The sequence below is a fragment of the Peromyscus maniculatus genome, chromosome 7 (assembly GCF_049852395.1).
Source record: "Peromyscus maniculatus bairdii isolate BWxNUB_F1_BW_parent chromosome 7, HU_Pman_BW_mat_3.1, whole genome shotgun sequence".
Taxonomy (NCBI): domain Eukaryota; kingdom Metazoa; phylum Chordata; class Mammalia; order Rodentia; family Cricetidae; genus Peromyscus; species Peromyscus maniculatus.
The window spans coordinates 69908642-69931570 of NC_134858.1; the positions used below are offsets into that span (position 1 = coordinate 69908642).

At 36.8% G+C, this 22929-nt stretch overlaps 1 protein-coding gene across 7 annotated transcripts in view; it reads left to right on the forward strand.

The window, feature by feature from the left end:
• Nucleotides 1-22929, forward strand: part of Znf280d (zinc finger protein 280D) — an 87925-nt gene that overhangs the window by 59498 nt on the left and 5498 nt on the right. For 2 of the 7 annotated variants that reach the window (XM_076576647.1, XM_076576648.1), the window contains 3 exons: nucleotides 2996-3114; nucleotides 3261-3297; nucleotides 16399-16444. In XM_076576647.1, coding sequence (XP_076432762.1) covers nucleotides 2996-3114; nucleotides 3261-3297; nucleotides 16399-16444 — 202 coding nt within the window. The other 5 variants (XM_076576652.1, XM_076576649.1, XM_076576650.1 and 2 more) reach the window with 4 other exon arrangements.

Consider the following 22929-nt stretch of genomic DNA (forward strand, 5'->3'; position numbering starts at 1 on the left):
GTTACTTATTTTTTTTATTACAGGCGTTCTACACTTGATATTAGCCAAAAGGCCAAGAATTGATATTACAGGCATTCTAATAGATACAAAGTGCTTTGTCATTGTGGTTTGCTATATCTTTTTAATTAACCCAATGTCAGTGCTTGTGACCAGATGTCTCAGTGTTGTGTTACTATCATTAGATCAGAGGAATGTCATAGTACGCTTGGTAAGTTCATTGTAGTAGTGACAGATGGGGACCAGATGAAGGACATTTGCATTGTATGATGAGAACAAAAATAAAGCTTTCCAATAGTTGAATATTGCAGTGTCAGCTAAGATATGTAGGAAAGTTTGAGCACAGTGATGGTGGTGCATTCCTTTAATCCCAACACTTCGAGGCAGAGGCAGATGGATCTCTCTGAGTTCCAGGCCAGCCTGGTATACAGAGTGAGTTCCAGGACAACCAAGGCTGTACAAAGAAACCCTGTGTCAAAAAAACAAAAAACAAACAAACAAACAAAAAGATATATAGGAAAGTAAATAATACAAGTTGTTTTTTTTTTTAATTTTATGTATTATGTGTGTTTGCATGCACAAATACTACAGCACATATGTAGAGGTCAGAGGACAACTTTCAGAAGTTGGTTTTCTCCCTCTGTTGTGGGTTCCAGGGGTTGACTTTAGGTCATCAGCTTTGCATGGCAAATGCTCTTCCTTGCTAAACTATCTCATCAACCCCCTTCAATTTTTAGTAATTTTAAAGCACTGGAATGCTTTACATCAATACATAGTCTTCTTACTTTTCTTACTCAAATACTGAAGGAAGTTGAGTTCAACTGTATATGAGGTGAGTTGTAACCATGTAGCTTGGGGCTGTCATGATATGAATTGATGCACTGAATATGGGCTTTATTTAAAATCTAATTCTGACCCTTACCAGCTTTGTCTTTGGTAGACTATTAAGCTAATACTAGCTAAAGAGATGGTAATTATAGCATCTAATTATTCAAGTTGTAACATTTAGATGAGATAACATGTCTGTAACCAGCTATACACTACTGATATCATGAAGTGCTTCACAGTAAATATTTTAGGAAAGCAGAGAGTCAGAGACTAGTTGGAGCCTTAATGTCAGGTGAAATGTCGTTTAAAAAGACCAGTCAGGAAGAACTAATTTGGGGGTTTGTAGTTTGTTTTACTAGTGCAGCCTGTAGGTGGAATGCACAGTATGTTAGAATTTCAGGGGAGACAGTGTGACCTATTTTCACATTTAAAAAATTAATATATTTTATTATGTGTATGGATGTTTTACCTTCTTATATTTCTAGGTACCATGTTCATACTTGGTACTTGCAGAGGCCAGAAGATGGTTTCTGCTCCTCTGAAACTGGTTTTGCTGATAGTTGTGAGCCTCCATCTGATTGTTGGGAATTGAATCCAGGTCCTCCAGAAGAGTAGTTTTGCTGAGCTATCTCTCCTGCTTCCTACCCCTAGCTTCGCTTTTTTTTTTACTTAAAAAAAATTATTTTTTTGTTTTCGCAGGCATCCAAATTCTTGTTCTGCCTTATCTTGTGTCAGATTCATATGGCTTAACATACCTTTTTCCCTCTGTGTGGCCCTGGCTGTCCTGGAATTCACTCTCTAGACCTGGCTGGCCCCAAACTCACGTCTGGCTGCCTCTGTCTCCTGAGTGCTGGGACTGAAGGCATGCACCCCCACACCTGGCTGGTTTCACATTATAAAACATTATGCTGTGACAAACTTCAAATAAGCATGCTTTGTTGTTTAACCGACATCAATAATGATCACATTGCATGATCATTTCTTTTTCACCTAAGCAAAAATAATTTATTAAAGAGATTCTAAAGAATCTTACAGTTGGCTGGGCATGGTTGTGCATTCATTTAGTCCCAGCATTCAGGAGGTAGAGGCAGACCTGATCTATAGAGTAAGTTCCAGGACAGCCAAAGACTGTGTTACCCAGAGAAACCCTGTCTCAAAAACCCAAAAAGAACCTTACAGCCCCCTCAAAACAGTAGAATTACAACCAGAACTAATAAAAGAAAGTCATTAGGAACCAACTTTAGTCTTCTCTAGTTTGACCTCTTGCTTTCTCTGTGCCTAGATTTTTCTTTACCTTCAGCATACCAACTTTCTCTATTAAAGACCCATATGTAACATTTCAAACCTCCCATGCTTTCCCAAATAAAGAAATTTGTTTATACATTAAAAATTTATAATTATCACACATTTCATTAATGACTTCAGCAGATAGGCAGGTGGGCTAGTTAATGATGCTGCTATGAAAAGATATTCAGGCATGCACATTCCAGTGTCTATTAGCTACTTCATTTAATTCAGTGGTATGTGAAGATAGCACCAATTGTGGTAAGAACATCAATGCATAGCATGCATTTGATAGTAACTGTCATGTGATCCATTTTTAGCGCCTCTGCATTGTTTTTCTAATTTTATCTTTGACTAAATGAACCCCTAGATTGTAAATTCCATTAGAACATGAACTACACTTGTTTTTTGTTCACCATTATATATGCATAACACCTAGTGGTGTAGTATATAAAAGAGCCTTATTCAGTGTGTATTAAGTGAGTGAATGCTATATTCTCACTTTTGATGGCAAAGAAACAGTATGGCTTAACTATATTAATGCAAGCTCTTAACAGAGCCATGACTACCTATTGGTAGCTTTTTTCAGCTGATACAAAAGGTGAATGTTCCTAAAACAAATACTTTTTGGGGGAAGAGGTGGTACTGGGTATTCTAGGCCTGCACTCTAGCACTAAGCCTTATTTCTATCTTTTAAACATGAATACTTTATATAAATAAATGACATTATAATTTGGATGTGACTATACCATTTTCTAAAAGTTATATCAAATTTATATAACAAAATGTAAGTTATGACCAAAAAATGGAAATAGTATTGAACTTGTGTATGGTTTCATTAAAAATAAAACCTTTTATTTTATTGCTATTTTTTTTTTTTTAATAGGGGCATTTCTCTAGTGTGCCTTAATTGTGATTTCCTAACTGATGTTTCTGGCTTAGATAATATGGCTACACACTTAAGTCAACATGAAACTCATACTTGCCAAGTTCTAATAGAGAAAGGTATGTTTACATAACTACTATTTCTGATATTTTATATTTGTTACTATTTTGGTCAGCTAAAATAGGGGCTCTTTACTAAGTAATTTGATTTCACTGATCATTGTTCATATACTCTTGTAAATGTGAAACTTTTCTTCTGATTTCAGTTTCTGTTTGTATCCCAGCTTCTGAACATCTTTCTGAGTAAGTGTAATTTTTATTAAGTGTGTTCTCTTTGGTGGATTTTAGCATAATTGCATTCTTAGTGTGCCTTTAACGGGAGTGAAAAAACACTGAAGGTTTTTTGTTTTTATTTTTAAGCTGCTTGTTGAAATTGGTTCCTGCTCTATGGAGCTCATGACCTGGTGCAAGAGAAGTTGGAATTTCCCAAGTTCAAAGTTCTGAGATGTTTCTTACACAAGGCAGTTACACAGTCCATGACACCAGTGCTCATTACTCAGCTCTTTCCAGCTTTCGCAGGCGTCCAAATTCTTGTTCTGCCTTATCTTATGTCAGATTCACATGGCTTAACATACCTTTTTCCCTCCAGTTGGCTCTCTAAAAATAACTGTTGTTACTGTGCTCTTTTCTTTGCTTAAAATAATTTGTGTTTTCTCTGCTGTACTTGCCTTCAGAGTAATGTATTCCAAATACTATAGCTTTTTGTTTTGTCTGCTCTCTTCATACCTTATGCCTTGAGTTTTTAGGCCAGATGGTTGTCTTTTCCCTCATTTGTTGTCTGTTATTGTGCTGTTTTTCTTATTTTTCAGATGCAGAAGCAGCCCAGAGATTTCAAAACATGTCCAGGGTGTATCTGGACAGTGTCCCCTTCGATGGACACAAGTGCTGCCTGTTCTCTCTTTCCCAGGAATGAGAATGAACTGACTGTGGGACCTGCTCTAGGTTCTGACCTGCCATCGGGCTGAGGCTGATTAGGCCAGAGGCAGCCTCAAAGCCCACCAAATTGAGCATGGTCCCATTGGTGGCTTTGGCTCTTGATCTTAATCTTGTGGGCCACTTGTGAACAAGAAAAGCCTATCAAATTAATGCTTTGATACCCAAATTAAAATTGGGTCATTTTGGCTGCTACCCTTAAATGTTCCTCTAGCACAAAGGCAGGCAGTCCAGGACACTGAGACACCCTGGTTGCTGGAGGATAATGGCAGTGTCTAGTCCTCAGACAACATTTCTCAGTGACATGTTCTAAAATTGCAGTTATTTTTACTGTCACTGAAAATCTATTGTCCCATATTAACTATAATTTTAATATAATTCTCAGATTCTATTTTTTTTAATTAAGTTAATTCTGATAGCTTGATTTTCTGTTCTCTGAATTTATTGATGTCTGTCTTTCTATTCTCTAATACTTGAATGTTTGTTTCATTTTGTCCAGAACTTCAAAAGTTCATGTAGGATGCTTGTTTGTGGCTTTTTAATTAAGGTGTTGCTTAGACCACTATGTCCTCTTCCCTAGTTGAGGGTTATTAATCTAAGTAATTGTGAGTTTTAAGGTGTAACAAACTGGTGAGGCTTCTTGAAGATTCTAAAAACAAGTTTTAAAGTAACATTTAATTGATAAGAAATCACTGCTGAGTCATTAACATCATATCCCTTTGGGTAAAAGTAAGATTATTTATATAGTGTAACCAGTATCCATGAGCTTTTTCCTACTTAACCTTGTAACTTTTTATCTTAGTTAAATTGAGTTCAAATCAATTGTTTTGATCTATTATTTTAATAAATCTTATATTAGTCTCAGAAATTATTTCCTAATGAATAATTTCACATAAAACTAAATTTTATCCTGCAAATAGGAGCATTAACTTCTGTATGGAGTCTGGTTGATTGACTTGTCTACTGAGAGTATATCCACTTAGTACATTTGTGTTCCCCTCAGCCCAGCTAAAAGGCCTCTGTTCTTGCAGCACTGATTTTGTGGATTTTGGAAACAAACGAAGTGCTTGTTGTGGTCTTAACAGTTAGAATCAGCAGGCTCTGAAATTACAGTTTAAGGCCTATTTTTCTTGCATTTTAAAAATATGTATTTACCCACCCCAATAGCAGAGCTTTATATGTGCTTTTAGAGCAGAGATAAAGCCATTTTCAGATGACTACTCTTTGTTTTCTGTTTCCTTGCAATTAACAATAAAGAGGTGAATTCCATATTAGTTTTAAGCTTCTGAACAATTTTATACTATACATGAAAGCATTTCTAAAATCCCTAACAACAGTTTGTTGTTTTGTGGTGGATTTGATACACTAGTCTTTATTGCTTTATAATTTCTTTTAAAAATTGACCAGGAAAAAAAAATGGCTTGTTTTCATTTAACAGTAATTGTCTATCATTTTCAGACTAGAGAATCTGTTCTTCCTTGGTCATGGTTGAGTATTTGCATATTCTCTCCTCTTTCACAGAACTGTTTTTTAATGTGCACCAAGTTCACTTTATCTGCCTTTTTTCTTTTTCTTCCCATTTTCCCCAATTTTAAATGAGACAGTTTTGCTATGTAGTTTATTGGAACTCATCGTCCTGCCTCAGCCTTCCAAGTGCCGGGATTACAGGCATGGTCATAATACCCTGCTACATTTTTCTCTCAAAGTTCTGACAAATGTAACTTTAAAAAAAAAAATGCTTTAAAGCAACACAAAACTTTATAGGCAGTTTATAAATTTGTTTAGTACTTATCAGCTCTTTAATTCTAACCTGACTTTACTGTTAAGTTTTAAAAAGTAGTTTATATACTGGTCATATAAAGCCATCTCATGCCTATGTGCTTTGGGGTTACTACTGAATAAAACGTAGTTTGTACACTGAATCCATTGCCACTCTTAGATTTGTATAGTTTTGAATTCTTAACGTTTCTGGAACAGCATCCTGTCTCTTATACTTCATTTATTCATTCATAAAATATTTATTGAATATGTACTTTATACCTGGCTCTTTTCTGTGTGCTAGAAATAGAGATTGGAATTGCTGCTCTCATGGAGTTTACACTTTAGTGGTAAAAACGGGCAATTAAAAAGTAAAATAAGCAACATGCTAGACTGTGCTTAGTATTAGGAAGAAAAGTGAAATAGGGTTAGGGGATAAAGGAAATACAAAGTGAGATTTGGAAGGGGGTGCCATTTTAGTTTTGATGATCAGAAAAGACCCCACTGAGAGACAATATTTGAGTAAAGACACAAAGTGGGTGAGGAAATATAAGGTCTGGGCATTAACTTGGTTATGCCTACATGTCTTTTTTTTTTTTTTTTTTTTTTTTTCCTTTAAGAGGAGTTGAATTCAGAATCTGACATAACCCTCTTCCCAAAAATAGTAACAGGATGCTTGATGTTGAGAAATTAAATGCTCATTTTAATCTTGGATCACTTCAATACTACATGTATTCTTATAAAAAGTATCCTCTTATATATTTATAAAAGGTGACTGGCTCCATATGTGAACTGTATAACTAATGTTCATAATTTATACATGATCTGGGGGAAAATCGTCCTAGAGTCAAATAAATCAAGGAAATGTAGGTTAAAATTAGCTTGATGTGATGGCACATATCCTTAGTGCCAGCACTTGGGAAACAGAAGCAAATAGATCTCTGTGAGTTCCAGGACCTTGTCTCAAAAAGAAATGAAAGAGAAAGGGGGGGCGGGGAGAAGATTAATTAGTGTATTGTTTTTGATTCTATAGTGAATGTCTTAGAGAATATTGGCCCACTTTTCCTTCAGTATTTATTTGACATTAATCTCTAGATGTTAAAATCTAATAAATCATGTAAAATCCTTATATATAGATTTATCACTTTTTTAATTAGATCTAAAAAATAATTTGTATAAATAGTTGGCTTAGGATTCCTAGAAAATGTTCCTGAATCACATAAGGTGTAGTGTATAATTAAATACTAGCAAGTACATGTGTACTCGCCCACTTACATCAGGAAAAATGATATCCTCATTTATAAAATCAAAGTAGTACATAACAGAGGCAGAACAATTATTAGCTAATTCTGCCTCTGATTGTAGGCACAAAGGATGCTGTTATTCCAGAGCATGGTTACCTTAGTAACCATTTGAAACTATTATTATTTCTAGACTTTATATCATTTGTTAAGAAATTTCTTTAATATTTTTTTTCCTTTATAAAATTCTGCTTCCTCCCTAAATGGCTTCCAGAACTGGTGCCCAGCTCCATATTGAACTTTCTCAGACCCTCAAACAGATTCTGTGATGTAAGAGTGTAGGCTTTGTAGTAGATTGCAGAGTTTGGAATTCTTGCCTTGTTTACTAGATATGAGTGTCTCTAGTTACGTTACCTGACATTTCTGCCCCAATTCCTCATTCTTAAAATGTAAATCACAAAAGAGGCTATGTTCAAAGGTTGAGGGATTTAAAGGAATTAGTATATGCTTATGGTCTCTGAAAGTGCGGAGTATACAGGAGGCAGTATGAAAGTGACTGTGTGATTGTTCCTGTTGTGATGTTAGCATCCATAGTGTTATTTCTGTCTGCATTTTACTGAAAGATAATCACCCCGATGTTCAACCCGTTTTTCATTTTAGCCCACCCATATCATTTCACAAAACATTGCTGCTAATTCTCTTTTCTTACCTGTGTACAGAGTTAATGTTGCAGAATGTGTCAGCCACACCATCAGATTCTGGTATTTAAGTGCACTACATTATATTTTGAGGGAATATTTATGAATATTCTAGGTTCGTTTTGATAATACTGTCTTTTTAAATTTTATCACAGTCTTCCACTAAACTATACTGCCTTGTAACTTAATACTTTATACCCCAACTCATACATTCAGTGCACTTGTGATTTTTGAGATCCTTCAGCCTTACTCTTACCAACTTGGTATTTGACTACTTGGAGAGGTTTACTGTTTCTTTTTGTATCTTTGACTGAAATAGGAGACCCTAGTGATTTTAATCTTCCACACTGAGAATGTGTTTATCCACACCACTATGACGGATGGTGCTGATGAAGGAATGTCTGCCTGAAATAGACAGATACAGGCTTAGATCCTAGTTAAATATACTCTAGCTCAGTAAAATTTAACCCTTGCTAAGCTTCAGGTTTCTCATCACTAAAAGAAACAGTAATTCTTTGTAGGACAGCTATAACACTGTGTGGAAATCAGTGGGTCGTGTTACTAACTCCAATAATTTACTTAAACGTTTCAGTTCTTTGGCACAGTCTGGGGATACTCGGCACTTAGTAAATGTACATTGCTGCTACTGCCTCCTCTGCTGCTGCTGTCTCTGCTTCTGCTCCTGCTGCTGCTCCAGCTGTTTCTTCTGCTGGTGCCATTATTTCTTGATGACAGGAGACCCTGGCGACTGGATATCTGTGGAATCTCATGGTTGAAAGTTTTAGTGACAGTCCATCTGTACTGTAGTTATTTACAGTTTTGACTTACAGTTCAGTCTTGCAATATGTTCTTCTCAACTACTGGTGAATGGTATCACAGTGCTTTAATTAAATATTATGAAATTTTCTGACACCAGAACTGAGTGTGATTCTGCCTGCTTTGTGTGAAGACTATGTAACAACATTGCCTTATTGTAATCTAGTACAGAGCCCTCTCTGCTTAGAAAGACAACAGTCCTTTTAAACTGACATTTCCTTCTTAAAGACAACCTTTTTATTAATTGATTTCAAGTAGGCATTTTCAAAATTCTCTGGCTGTTTATACAACCCAGTTTTATAAAAATACATTCATTGTACTAGTTAGCAGTAATGTTGTTCTTTCTTTTGTAGCACTGAAGTAATTTTGGAAAGTAGTACCTGTTTCTCTAGTGTTAGGTCATGCTGAACTTAGGCATGAAGTTGCTGTTCCCCTTTTTTCTGTCTCCTCCTTCTGTGTTCTCCAGTGTGCCTGTATAGACTCACTATAAAACAGAACTGAAGTCAACTATTGTTTTTTCTGAGATGCTTGTCCTCCTGAAAATGTTAAGAATAGAAAGATGAGTCTCTTACCAGGTGTGGTGGTGCACGCCTTTAATCCCAGTACTCAAGAGGCAGAGGCAGGCAAATCGTTGAGTTTGAGGCCAGTCTGGTCTACATAGCGAGTTCTGGGCAAGCCAGGACTGCATAGTGAGATTCTTTCTCAAAAATAGAAAAAGAAAGAAAGAAAGTCTCTTAGCCTTCTTCATAGCAGAAGGACCTGTAGTAAACTATTATCTATAACTCAAGCTTGTAAAGAGAATAAAGCTTGTTCAGTGAATAAAATATCCTACAAAGTACCTTATGAAATAGTCCAGTACTTGCTTAGTTCTGAGCATGGTTACTAAGTCTGTGCTAAGTATAAAGCCCGCTGTCTTACTGCTGTGTGAAGGCTACTCTAGTTTCTTCAAATTAGGTTGAAAGTTGTCTTTGTTTTGAAGATTTAAATGGTATAAAATGCATTTTCAGATACAAATATGTTTATTATACTTTATTAACCCCTCAAATATAAAGACTATGAGGAAGGAATGAAAATTGAAAACTGACTTTTCTTCAATTCCTTTCTCTGGTTTCAAAATTACTGAGTACTGGGTTTTATGCTTAGCACCAGTGGTACTCAGTAGCTCTTTCATGGTGCGATATAGGTAATTTCCTGTGTACTCAGGACACTGATGCTAATGACCCCCAAGACTGTGTCAGGAATTGGACTTGGAAACATAACTGAAAGGTATGCTGTGTGGCACCAAGATAATATAAAAATAAAAAGGGAGCCAGAACAGTAAACAGGAAGTCTGCAATAAATCCATGTCCTCACAGGGACACATGGTCAGCTGATTTCATAATTACTCAAATATTTCATACCACATATAAGTCACATTGTATGATTTTTGTGTAATACTACATCAGAAGGAACCCAAAGTGAAATGCCATTTTGTTATATTACTGTCAGCTAAATCAGTTATCATTTTTCATGTGTGCAAATAGTTAGTAAATTTTTCTTGGTGGAGGCAACCTTTTTCTTTAAGCCTTACATTTGAAAATACTGTTTTGGTTAAAAAGCACTCTTACTGTATCTGTGAGTGGTGAATAATATGTAAGGAGCTAGTCCATTATTTCTTGTTAATTTCTAATCTCAGTTAGAGGTCAGAAATTTCTGACTGTGGTCATAATCCAAGTTGTAGAGTTAAATGTCATATTCATTTCATGTATTTAATTTAGTGTGAGGGTAAAATGCAAACCAGGCTTGTCTGTGAGGTCATTTGGGGCTCTGCTCTTCTGTGAACCTCTGTGGGGTGACTGTGATTAGAGATACTGGAAGATCTTCCTCCTGGATCTCAGTCATTCAGATCTCAAACCAAGGGGTTGGGGATTTAGCTCAGTGGTAGAACGCTTGCCTAGCAAGCACAAGGCCCTGGGTTCTATCCTCAGCTCCAGAAAATTAATAAAAAAAAAAAATCTCAAACCAAATCTTCAGGAACTCAAGCTATGTTTCCTTATCAGAGTAGATATAATGCATATGGGCTTTGCATGAAATAGTATGAAACATACATGAACATGAAATGATTTCTGCAGCTTAGTTTTCTGCCATGGCATCCTGTGATAAGTAGGGAAGAGTAAGATACCAAGTGAGATGGAAAGATAAATTAACTTCTTGTAGTCAGTCTGTTTTAGACAGTCTGTACCAATCTCTACCATTGATTCTGAGGTCAGTGCCATTCTGATAGAAGACCTTTTTATAGATGATAATTGGGATCTCAACAGTGGGAAAATTAATTTGGAGCTATGCCCTGGCATTAGCTGTGCCTACAGTGGTGATCCTAATTTTTTACTTTTTTGTGCATATTTTGTTTTGTTTGTTCCTTATGTCACTTACTTTAAAAATGTATCTAGAATGATATTTCTGCTCCTTAACATGTATTTATTTCTGTGCTGGGGGTCAAACCTAGAGTTTGGAACATGCTGGCTACTTCTCCAAGTGTTTTCCCAGCCAAGTACCAAAGCCATGTCTCTACTACTGAGCAGTAGCCTCAGCCCAGCACATGCTAGAGAAAGTGTCCCACCACTGACCATGTTCCCTGCCTACTGGATAGCTGAGGTGATGGTCTAACTTTAGATGATCAGATCAAACCCTCGTGTTGAGAATGGATAGATCATTTTGTACTAGAGAAAATAAGACTAGTCCTAGGGAATATCAGTCCAAATGAATGCCTGCTGTGTTTGAGGGTGTGGTGGGAGCATGGCAGAGAATCAGCAGTGGAGATAAAGTAGTCCTTGTAGTACACTCGGCTCTGAGCCAGAAAAGTCGTTTTAGACTTTCTCCGTGGCAATAATAATAGGTAACATTTATTGATGGCATTAGGTATGCAAGGCAGTCTTTTTTTTTTTTTTAGATTTATTTATTTATTTATTTATTATGTATACAGTGTTCTGCCTGCATGTATCCCTGCAGGCCCAAAGAGGGAACCAGATCTCATTACAGATGGTTTTCAGCCACCATGTGTTGCTGGGAATTGAACTCAGGACCTTTGGAAGAACAACCAGTGCTTTTAACCTCTGAGCCATCTCTCCAGCCTGCAAGGCAGTCTTTTAAGTATTTTGCATTTATTTATTCATTCATTTTGAGAAATTGTTAAGTGCTCTCATCCTGAGCTTATAGAAAACTGGGGAATAGTAAGCCAAATAGTTTGCCATAGGTCATGTGACTTCTAAGTAGATGATCTCATTTCAGTTTTGACTCTTTGCTTCAGAATTAAAACTACTAAGTATTGTTGTTTATTTGGTTGTACCTATGATTACAGGTGCATTTCTTCTGTCTTGGTTGAATACCCAAGGAACTGGATAAGGCAGACCCAGCTTCTCTTTCAACAGAAGGGCAGGCGACAAGTGATGCATTCATAGCACTGGGACATTAATGTATCCCCCAGGTTGAGGGTAGCGTTTCTGATGCATGGCAACAAAACAGAGCAAAGATCACATGGAGTCAGTCTTTTGGCAAGATTAACCTGACAGCCACACTCATGTTTGAGGATTGAAAACATTCTGAGGCAGAGAAATTATCTTTTCATTTTCCCTGGAATGGTCATAAGAGAGCCTAATTATCAGGAACAGGGCGGGATTGCTGGGAACAGTGCAGTAGGAGTGGGTGTGTTTAACCTGCATTGGTGGCTTTGCAGCTTAGCATTCAGGCCTCAGATTATTTCATCTGTAATATTAAGACAGTTGTATAATGAAATCTTAGGACTCCAGGGGAATAGCCTGTATTTTTTAATTGAATTATCAGCTGATTGGAAAACTAAGAAAAATAGAGGCATCTTGCTCTGGATGTTGATTTTGAAGTTACCTGGATAGAAATAATGTTGGGAGTGACTGATAGTTGCACATGGATGTTCTGCGGGTATCACAACTTCTCTGTGCCCCAAACTGAATTTATCTTCTGCAGAAATGGCTCATATCCTCTGAATTTCTTTTTTCTCTTTTTCTTTTTGGTTTTTCGAGACATGGTTTCTCTGTGTAGCTTTGGTGCCTGTCCTAGATCTCGATCTGTAGACCAGGCTGGCCTCGAACTCACAGAGATCCACCTGGCTCTGCCTTCCAGTGCTGGGATTAAAGGTGTGTGCCACCACTGCCCAGCCTGAATTTCTTAACTTAGTGAATGCCTCTGTCATTGTTCTGATTTGTCCAAGGTTGTATTTCTTTTTCCTCATATACCTCTATCTGGCATACTTAAATTCTGTTGTTTCCAATTTACTTATTATGTCCTAAAGTCTTAGGTTTAGTATGGACACTTAACCGTCATGGTCTTCCCTGAAGTGAGTGGCCTCTGCTGTCTCCAGGGTTTTGTCTTTTACTGCTGTTTTTTTTTATTTGTGTTTTGTCCCATGTTTCTGTGAGACGAGTCCGTACTGTTTCAGTTCTGTCACTGCTAGCTCGTTTCATGGTATTATTATTATTATTTTTTTTTAGATCTTTTTGCTTCCTCTTTTTTTGGGTTGGTCTTCTGCTTTGCTAACTTCTGTTCCTCCTAAAGAGCCAAGTTTCATTGTGGTCTTTGCTGCTCCTTTCCTGTCTCCTGATCATAGTGTCTCGGTCCTTTACGAAGCCAGTCTAGACACAGATGTTTCTTTTCTAATACTTTACAGTTTTCTAAGTATTTGTTTCAGTAGATTTCCTTGACAATGACCTCTCAAGAGGAGAGACTGTTTCTTGGGACCAGACCACTTAGCACACATGCTTATGCACAATATGGTAAATGTCTAGTTCAGGCATCTAGTTCATACATCAGTTTGTTGACACATCTCAGAGAAAATGGCCAGAAAGATGCTCTTGCTGTTTTGCTCTTCATCCCTAGTCTGATGCTGTCCTATTTAGTCCTGACTGTCTGACGTGCTTCACTTTACTACTGATGTGTGTTTCTTTGCTTTTATCACAGTGCTGGAAATCTGAGTTCAGTTCCCTCATGCTTGGGCAGAAACATCTTCCCCACTGGGCCATCTCCACAGCCCTCTTTTAAAAAATCCTGACACTGACATTTACATTTTATAAAAAAACTAGCACAGAAGTCGTGGGTTTTTAAATGTTCTTAGAAACAGAGTGTGGCCCACCTACAATGAACCTGAGGGTTCTTGTCCTTGCAGGCCCTCCCTTGCCTCCTGGCACGTTTATAGTACGAATGAATCTCAGGGGAGCACAAGACTCTAATTGAACCAGAATACTCCCTTCATATGTAGCCTTGTGTTGAGCACGTGCTCTGCAGAAAATAGAGAAAGGGGGTTAACCTGTAGAAATGTATCACAGATCTATTTCAGTGGGTTTCCATGAAGACTAAAAATTACTTATTTGCAAATCTGGTTACTGATGTTGAAATCAGTGCTTCTGTTCCTTGTAGTGAAATCTTAATATTTGTTTAAAATACTATACTACATTCTATAAAAACATAATACACATTCACAGCTGAGCCATGTAACTGCCTAGTAGCAGGTCATTAGCTCCGAACTTTGAGCTTAGGAAAATGACTACATCTCAAATTACAGCTATTTCAGGAAGTATCTTTAATGTATTTAATTTAGGTACAGTACTTTTTCTATAAGTGTGAATAATGTATTCGTATATATTTAAGTTTATGAATCTTAAAGTATGCTTTTGTTGTAAAATCATAGTGTGCTTTTCATTGATAAGTTTATAGTGATGAAATTTACAGTGTACATTTCTAATTTATTTTAGAGTTGTTTTTCTGAATCCTACTGATTATTACAATTTTGTCCTATAAAGAATCTACTAGTATGGTAAAGGCACAAAACAGGATTGAGATAATAAGCCTCTTAGTGCTAGTTATTTCAATAACTTCTTATATTCTGACCTCTTAGTCTCTTAGTGAATGAATAGTGAAAGTCTTTCACCAGCCTCGTGTTTCAGAGTTATTGAGAGGACTCACTTGTCCTAGTGAAATGCTAGAGACATGCCAATGTGGTTAACAGTGGGATTTGCTAGCATTTTCAATAGTAGAGTAAAATGGAAAAAAAAAAAATCTTAGTACTTTTAAATACTTTCTGAGTGGTTTGTTGCAGTTTTTCAGACTGAATTCAAGATGTTTAAATGCTTAGAAATAGAAATCAGTTGCAATAGACAAATTTAATTTCAAAATTTTATAAATATTGTTTTTTGCTTTTTCAGGCAACTGTTTTATTTTCTTACTTATACATAGTATTCTTAAAGCTTTTTAAATTCTATTATTCTTCATTAAAACAATGAAGTTGTACTATGTAGTTTACATAATATCTTTATGCATGTTGTTGCTAACATTTAAATATTTAAAACAATTAAATAATCTTAACCCAAAAAAAGAATAGAAATTTAAGTTCTCAGTTTTTTGTGCAAATTTTATTTTTTCAATTTTGAACTAATTATAAATTGTTATAGTATATTTCTAAATAATATACTTCCAAAAAAAAGTTCATTATCCATTTTGTTACAATTTTATATATTAAGTACAATATAGATAAGTAATCTCAATACTTCATTACTAATGTCTAGGGAAACAATTATAGGTTTCTCTCTCCTTTTTTTTTTTTTTTTTTGGTGGTAGGACTATGGATTAAGTGCAGAGATTGTGTATATGAGGCAGATTATTTAGCACTTAGCTGTACCCATCTGCATATACCTGGTTGTTAAATTGTAGCCTTACAAAGGAGGGTGTATACTAACTCCATGTGTCATTGACTAACCATAGAAAAGGCCATTAGGGTAGTTGATGGTTCTGTTAGATATCTTCATTTTTACACATGAAATCTGTCATAGTAGCTTTATGTTAAGTATATTATTCATTATGTGTAACTAGTTAGTCTTTATAAAATTACAAATCACTTAACTCCTCTTCATAATATATTTCAGGTCAGGTAGGTACCCTACTCATGCAATTTAAAATCAAATTCAATGTCCTCAGAGTTTCTAAAACAAAGGTCCTTTAGAAAAACTTACTTTATATTAAGTTGATTTTTGGTTTGTTTTTTTCAAGCATGGTTTCTCTGTGTAGCACTGGTTGTCCTGGATCTCGCTCTGTAGATCAGGCTGGCCTTGAACTCAAAAAGATCTGCCTGCCTCTGCCTTCCAATAAGTTGATTTTTTAAAGATGACAGAGATGTCACATGTCTTTGTTAAAATTAGAATGTTATAATTAACATTTTTAGCAGTCAAGAATTTTAAAAATGTGTTTTGAATGGCGATTTTTATGAGGCATTACCCTCAAAATTCTTTTTTTCTTTGTTTTTTCTTTTCTTTTCTTTTTTTTTACTGCCTTCAGAATAAGTTGTTATAATATATTTTGCAGTAGGTTTGTCACATTGAGTTTTATAATAGATCAAAATCATCTCTATTTTTATGCCCTAAGATCTATAAACACTAGTGCAAATTATGCATACAGGTCTTTTGCTTGCTTTTCATTCTTAGAGTATTTCTTAGAAATTGTTTTACTAATGTTTTATTTTCTTTCCTTTTGTAACTATACTCAGCAAAGAAACCGTTTCTTAAATTCTGTTGTTCCTAGAGAGGAAGGAAATACATGCCTTTCTTCTACTTCTGGGGGATCACACCAGAGGGCCTCACATGTGGCTTGGCGAGCACTTTCCCCTGAGCCAGGGTCCTGTCCTGAAGTACACGCCATTCATCTACTTTGTACACCCATTCAGCCTCTTACTGGTTCTCAGGACTTTATTTTTACATTAAGTACTTACAGTGTCATTCAGGTCTACTATAGACTGTACATTGCTTTAGATTTACATTTTAATTAAGCATGCCAAAAACCTATTTCATATTTTCTAATTGTAAGTATAATATAAAATAATCAATACTTATTTTGTTTTTAAGATTAAAAACTGAAGCTCCCACTAAGGGACAAGAATCTGTGTCTAAGGTAAAGTTTGTTTTATTTCATAACTTCGTAATTTTTTTTTATTTGAAAGAATTGTTGCCACAATTTTTCAAAAATTTCAACTGAAAAATGAATATCAGTAACAATTATTACTGTTAGTAGGATGAAAATAATTGAGACTAAAATGTCTCATTTAAAGTAAATTGTAAGGTGTTTCTGTTTTGACAAAGAGATCATATATTTTGATTTTGTCTATTGCTTAGTTTTACTGTTGAGTGAAGGTGATAAATTCGTATGAAATCCCAACATCAGGAAAACCTTAGGCATTTGACACCATGAAAAATTAATATTTCCAGCTGACTTAATATTTTAAGACATTTAAATTAGCAATAGCATGTAACACATTTTTAGAATAAAAGTATCTTGCGCACCTATATATGATATTAAATTAAAGCATAAATATATATTGAAAAAAAGTATCTTGTGTGTATATTATGTTTTTAGTATGGATAGAAGCCTAGAATCATCATGTAAGCATCACTTGCTAGACAAGACAGTCTGGATCTTCCTGATCATCTAAAGGCAGTTCTGAGCTAGCCTTTGCTTTTTTAATGGTGGTTTGTTTTAATCCTTTAATGATTTTGCCTCTTTATGAGTAGAATGAAGAAAGTCATGTTGAAGATTTGTTTGAACAGCATTTTTTTTTTAAACCATAGAAAGTGTTCTTTGGCTTAAAAGGTTTTTGCTACAAATATATTTCTTTATTGGACAGGAGATTTTTAAATTGACTCTTGAGTGACTTTCTATGTTGTGGTTTTTAAGGAATCGGTACATTTTTACCTAAGATGCTGAACAATGTTGAATACAGTGTTACTTGTGGTGTTTCTGTTTGTCTTTTTTAATATCTGGGTGTACAGTGATGTTTCTTCTTTGCTCTTCATAGTAAAATTGACCCTCCGTTGTCATGTTTTACATTTCTATACGCCGTAAATACGTAGAATGAAATTTTGTGCTTTACGTGATTAATCTTTTAGAGTTATTGAAAACTTAAAAGTCAGTTTATGTTTTTCTTTATTTTACCATTTCTAATGTTTTTCATTTCTTTGTAAACCTTTTTGTTTCTCTTTGACTTGAAGACCTTTCTTCCTCTCATACATCTCATGTCATACATCTTTTTGCTGTTTTTTGTTTATAGAAGTTTTCATTTTGGAAGATATTTTTGTTGGGTATAGATTTCTGAATGGAGAGTTCTGTCATTTTCTTCAGTTGTTTAAAGGATTTGTTACCTCCTATTTCTTGACAAGATGTCTGAATATTTCTGTATATGTAATTTGTCATTTTTCTTTTGTTTGCCCCAAATTTTATCTTCATTTGTCACCTGTTAGAATTTGATGTGCCGGAATCTGTTTGATGCATTTGCTTATTTATGGGCTGATGTGTATCTTTAATTATTTTTGGCATTTATGCTAACTGGTATTTTTTCGACTGTCCCTTACCTACTAGCTTCCAGTTTTATATCTATTAAAGCCATTTGATTTTAGTCCCTACTCTTAAAAGCCTTGTTCTGCTTTCCACTACCCAACTTATTCTTCTTTTCATTTTGTTTTCCAGTTTGGGTATTCTCTGTGTCCTGACCACCCACAATCGTGCAACTGAGTTTTCAATTGTGCCATTATACTGACGAGCCCATCAATGCACTTTTAGCTATAAAAACTTTCAGTGTTTAATTTGAGTATTTTCTGATTATCATTTATGATTCTCTACTGAAATTCACAGTCTGCTCATGCATTCTGTACCCTTTTCAGTTAAAGCATTTAACTCATTCATTGTAGTAATTTAAACTTTTCTGGGCTGGAGCAATGGCCCAGCTCTTGTTAAGAGTATTTGCTGCTCTTGGAGAGGACCCAGGTTCAGTTTTCAGCAGCCACATGGTGTCTTACAATCATCTATGACTCTAATTTTAGGGAATCCAATATTCTCTTCTGGCCTCCGTGGGTACCAGGCATGCATGTAGTACACAGACATACAATCAGGCAAAATACCTATACACATAAATATTTTAAAAGTTTTAAAGGGGGTGGTGGTGAATGAAGAGATGGCTCAGTGCTTAAAAGCACTTACTGCTCTTCCAGAGGATCTGGGTTTGTTGCCCAGTGTCCACCTTGTAGCTTACAACTATCTGACCTCTGTGGATACTAAGCCTGCATGTGTTCGATATGCATACATGCAGGTAAAATATTCATGTACTAAAAAATTAAAAAGAAATCTTGAATGAATATAATTTTCTGTCTGAAGTACTGGGAAGCTGGCTCAGCTGGTAGTGTTTGTCAGGCTTGCATGAGAATTAGAGTCTAATCCACAGCAACACAAAGAGCCAGTTGTAGTGGCTCACACTTCTAATCTCAGCTCCATGAAGGGAGGAACAGTAAGATCCCTGGGACTTGCTTTGAGCCTCCTCAGTGAGCCCCAGGTCACAAAGAAAGACCCCGTCTCAAAAAGTACAGTAGAGAACATCTGAGGAAAACCCTTGATGTTGATTCCTGCCTCCACATATTTGCTCATATATACCCTCCTCCAGGAATGTGCTCATGCACGCAAGTAGAATTGGTCCATCTGGTAATCCTGTATCTGGATTGTGTGGTGTCTAGTTCTTTGTTTCCTGATAGTGCACCCCCTCCCCTTGTTTTTCAGTTACATAGTTGGTTGAAAGACATTATGTTTAGGACTGAAGAAAACAATCTGTGTATTACATATCTTTTTTTCTGTTTTAGGCCGTTTTATATCAGGCCTGGGTCCTTCTAGTCAAGGATTGATCTCAATTTGAGTTTTCCTCATTGCTATGATTACTGCAAGGCTATACTAGATTCAATTATTAGTAAGTCCTGGCATTGAGGGTAAGAGTTACATTGCTATAGAATTTCTTTGCTCACATACTCAGTTCTTGCCTTCTGGGAAACTGAGCCTCCTGGAGTGTGTGTCTATATTCTATTCCTTGTTTATAGCAGTACCTACCACCTTTGTTAGCCTGGTGGTGGGTGACAAGTGGCATGAGTTCTTATTTTATCATGTTTTTCATTTCTAATGTTGCCTTCTTTTTCACATTACTTGTGTTTTTGAGTTGTGGCTTGTATGTCCGTTGGGATGGATGGATATCTTTCCCAGTTTTACTTAGAAGTAGGCAATCTTCTCTTTGAGGGCTCAGTATGTAGTATTACTCCAAGAAAAGAAAACAAACTGCCTTAAAATCAAACAAAACCAGGCATGGAAATATAATTTAAATCAATTAAAGCCAACCGCTATGCCACCAGTAACTAATAGAAAATAAAATGGCATAGGCCAGCAAGGTGGCTTAGGAAGTAAAGGCTCTTGCCACCAAGCCCAAATGACCTGAGTTTAGTCCATGGGTCAGACCTGCAAATTGTCCTCAGACTTCAACACATGCATCATAGTACACACATGCATGCACATACACACAAATAAACAATGAAATAAAGTAAAATAATAGAAATAGTATTGAGTAGGCCTTGAACTTAGAAATTATAGTTGGTTAATAAGAATAAACAAATGAAATAAAAGAATCAGGCAAGTAAAGGGATAAATAAAAAATGGACAGGTAAAAGGATAAATAAAAGAAGCAGTAGGCTTAAGTAAAAAGAAAAAGATGAAAGAATGTAAAGAAAAAGCAAAAAGAGCACAAAATAAAGAGAATCTGATTACACAGCAAAAAATAACACAAAGATGTGTAAATATAATTGGGTGACTGTAAAAGAAGAATGAAAAAAGAACAGTAGAATGCAATAAAAGAAGACAAGTGTTTTAAAGGATGGAGACTTTTAGAGCCTTCTCCCTGGGTCCTTCAACACTGGAGACTGTAGCTGTGGTGTGGATCTGGAGTCCCTTCTCTTTCTGTATTCTGTCCTGAGCCCAGTGTTGCCCAGGCCTTCCTTCTCCTCGGAGGCTTCCTTTCTTTGTGTACTCAGAACCACTGCTGGCTACGTCTATCTTAGCTTTGTGGACTAAAGGCTAGGAAGGTTCTTATTTGCTCCAGAAATTTTCCAGCTTGTGTGCTCGTGGATGAGGAATTCCAAGTCACGGAATTCTCTCAAGGGCATCAAAGAGTAGAGGAAACAATCAAACTGATCTGTGCTGAAGAGATCTGAGGGAACCCAACAGTCTCAGAGCCTGCAGAGGTGCCACCCCGGGGATGGGAAGGCCTTAAGTTTCTCGTTCTTGATAGATCAGACCTCACATAGCAATGGGGCATCTCTAGAGTCTGAGCAATCTGCCCACCGCAGGTGGAGGACTGTCACCTCCCCAGTAATTGCAGGTTCCTGAATTTGTTGTATGGGGGGGGGTGGGTCACTGACCTTTTTCCCTTCCTAACATGAGCTCCCTGATGCCTAAACTGCTTCTCATGTCCATCTTTTATCCTCTTCTCTGTGGCAGTGTCTCCTTACCCTGACTTGTGATTGTCCCTTGTTTTAGTTCTTCAGAATAGCTCGGGCCCAAAAAGTAGGTTCCCTCTCAAGATGGCTCTATTGTGATACAATATGGGGTGTAGTCAATGGACTTCTCCATATACTGCTGGTCTGCCACACAGTAGGAGTCATTATCCTACTAATTACCATCCTTGACTTAAGGCCTGTGAGGATTGTGGACTTCTCCTCTGTGGCTAGGCCATCCTGTCTTTAACAAAATGCCTGCCTGCCTACCTGCCTGGCTTTGTGGATATAGCTTCTGCTTCCTTCCCTGAGGGATGTACTATTGCTGGAGCATGTTTGCTCCTGTCCCTTACGTGGTCTTTCGTGTCTCCAGCACTACAGCTATCTGTCTTTCTTAATTCCTAATGCTTGCCTCTTCGTCTCTTTAGAATAAAATCCACTTGTCATTTATGGAGTCAGGTGTAGGTTGTTCTAAGAACTCTGCCATTTGTAACCCAGATATCCCATATTATATTTTGAATTTATCTGTGTGTAAATTTTGTACTGCTGATTGTTGGTTCACCGAGTTAGACCTTCAAAATGTTGATGTGTTACACTATATAATGTCAGTCTCATTTCTTGACACTGACACTAAGTTTAGCTGTCCTGCAGACGAGTTTGCCACAAGTAGGAGGTTTTTGCTTGTTTTTGTTTTTTTTTAATTGCTAGCAGTAAATACATGATTTTTTCCCTTTGTATGACAAACTCACTTTACTGTAACTAGAGTTTTCCTGCCTTGCCCACAGTCAGGACAAATCTTTGTCTCCCACCAGTCCCACAGCCGCTCAGACCCAACCAAGTAAACACAGAGACTTATTTTGCTTACAAACTGTATGGCCGTGGCAGGCTTCTTGCTAACTGTTCTTATAGCTTAAATTAATCCATTTCCACAAATCTATACCCTGCCACGCGGCTTGTGGCTTACTGGCATCTTTTCATGCTGCTTACCAGGGTAGCAGCTGGCAGTGACTCCTTCTGCCTTCCTGTTCTTTTATTCCTCCTCTCTGTTAGTCCCACCTATACTTCCTGCCTAGCCACAGCCAATCAGGTTTTATTTATTGACCAATCAGAGCAACTTGACATACAGACCATCCCCCAGCACAGCCAAGTGTAGACCATCTCAGACACCTGCACTCAGGCCCGTGGTCCTAATCATCCTCTATGCGGACCTACTGGGTAAAGCCACGAGGAACCCGAGAACGGGCTCCCACAGGACATCCAGAACATCCCATAGCACTTTACTATGAAAATATCTACTGAATATCAAAATATGCATAGTTTGGCTTTCATTTATAACAAAAGTGATATTCTATGGAGGGAAACGTCTGTGTTCAGTTCACAACTCAGTCTTAGACCCTGGTGCTTTAAACATATGCACAGAACATGAACAAGACGTGAGTTTAGAGATTGACCCCTAAGGCTCTGGGGTGTAGTTCAGTAGAGTACCACCCTCCACTTGACAGTGCACATAGCCATGGTCCATCCTCAGCAATAATAGTAAGATCTGCTTGTGTGTGTGGTAATGGAGAATGCGGTGACTTCTGGTACAGTTTGGGTGTTCGTCTTGATTTGTGTTGTAGCGCCAACACTTTAATCCCCACTGCTCTTGTATTATACCAAGAGTTGTGACTTCACTTACTTCCTAAAACGTGACGTGGATTCCCTGAGGGTATGTGAATCACACTTTCAGACCCGCTGATACAAATTTGAATGCGAGTTTGCCTCCTGGATTTGTGTGCACACAACCTTCACACTGCATGGATATTGTGCAGACTTGATTGTAGTAAAGTGAGGTGTGCTGAGCTGAGGGAGTCTCTGAAGAGATTTTTTCCCACAGTCTTTATGAGAAATGTTTCTTTGGGACTGATTATTTTCTACAAGGAGAAATCCAGGTCTTTCTTTTTGTTTGTTTTCTCCGTCCCTCATGCTGGCCCTGGCTGTTCCTGGTACTCACTAGTCTTGACTAGGTAGTTCAGAGAGCTGACAGTTGGTCTCTGTGGTAAGAGAAGAAATCACTACCTTTTGTGTGCGCTGGAGAAAGAGCAG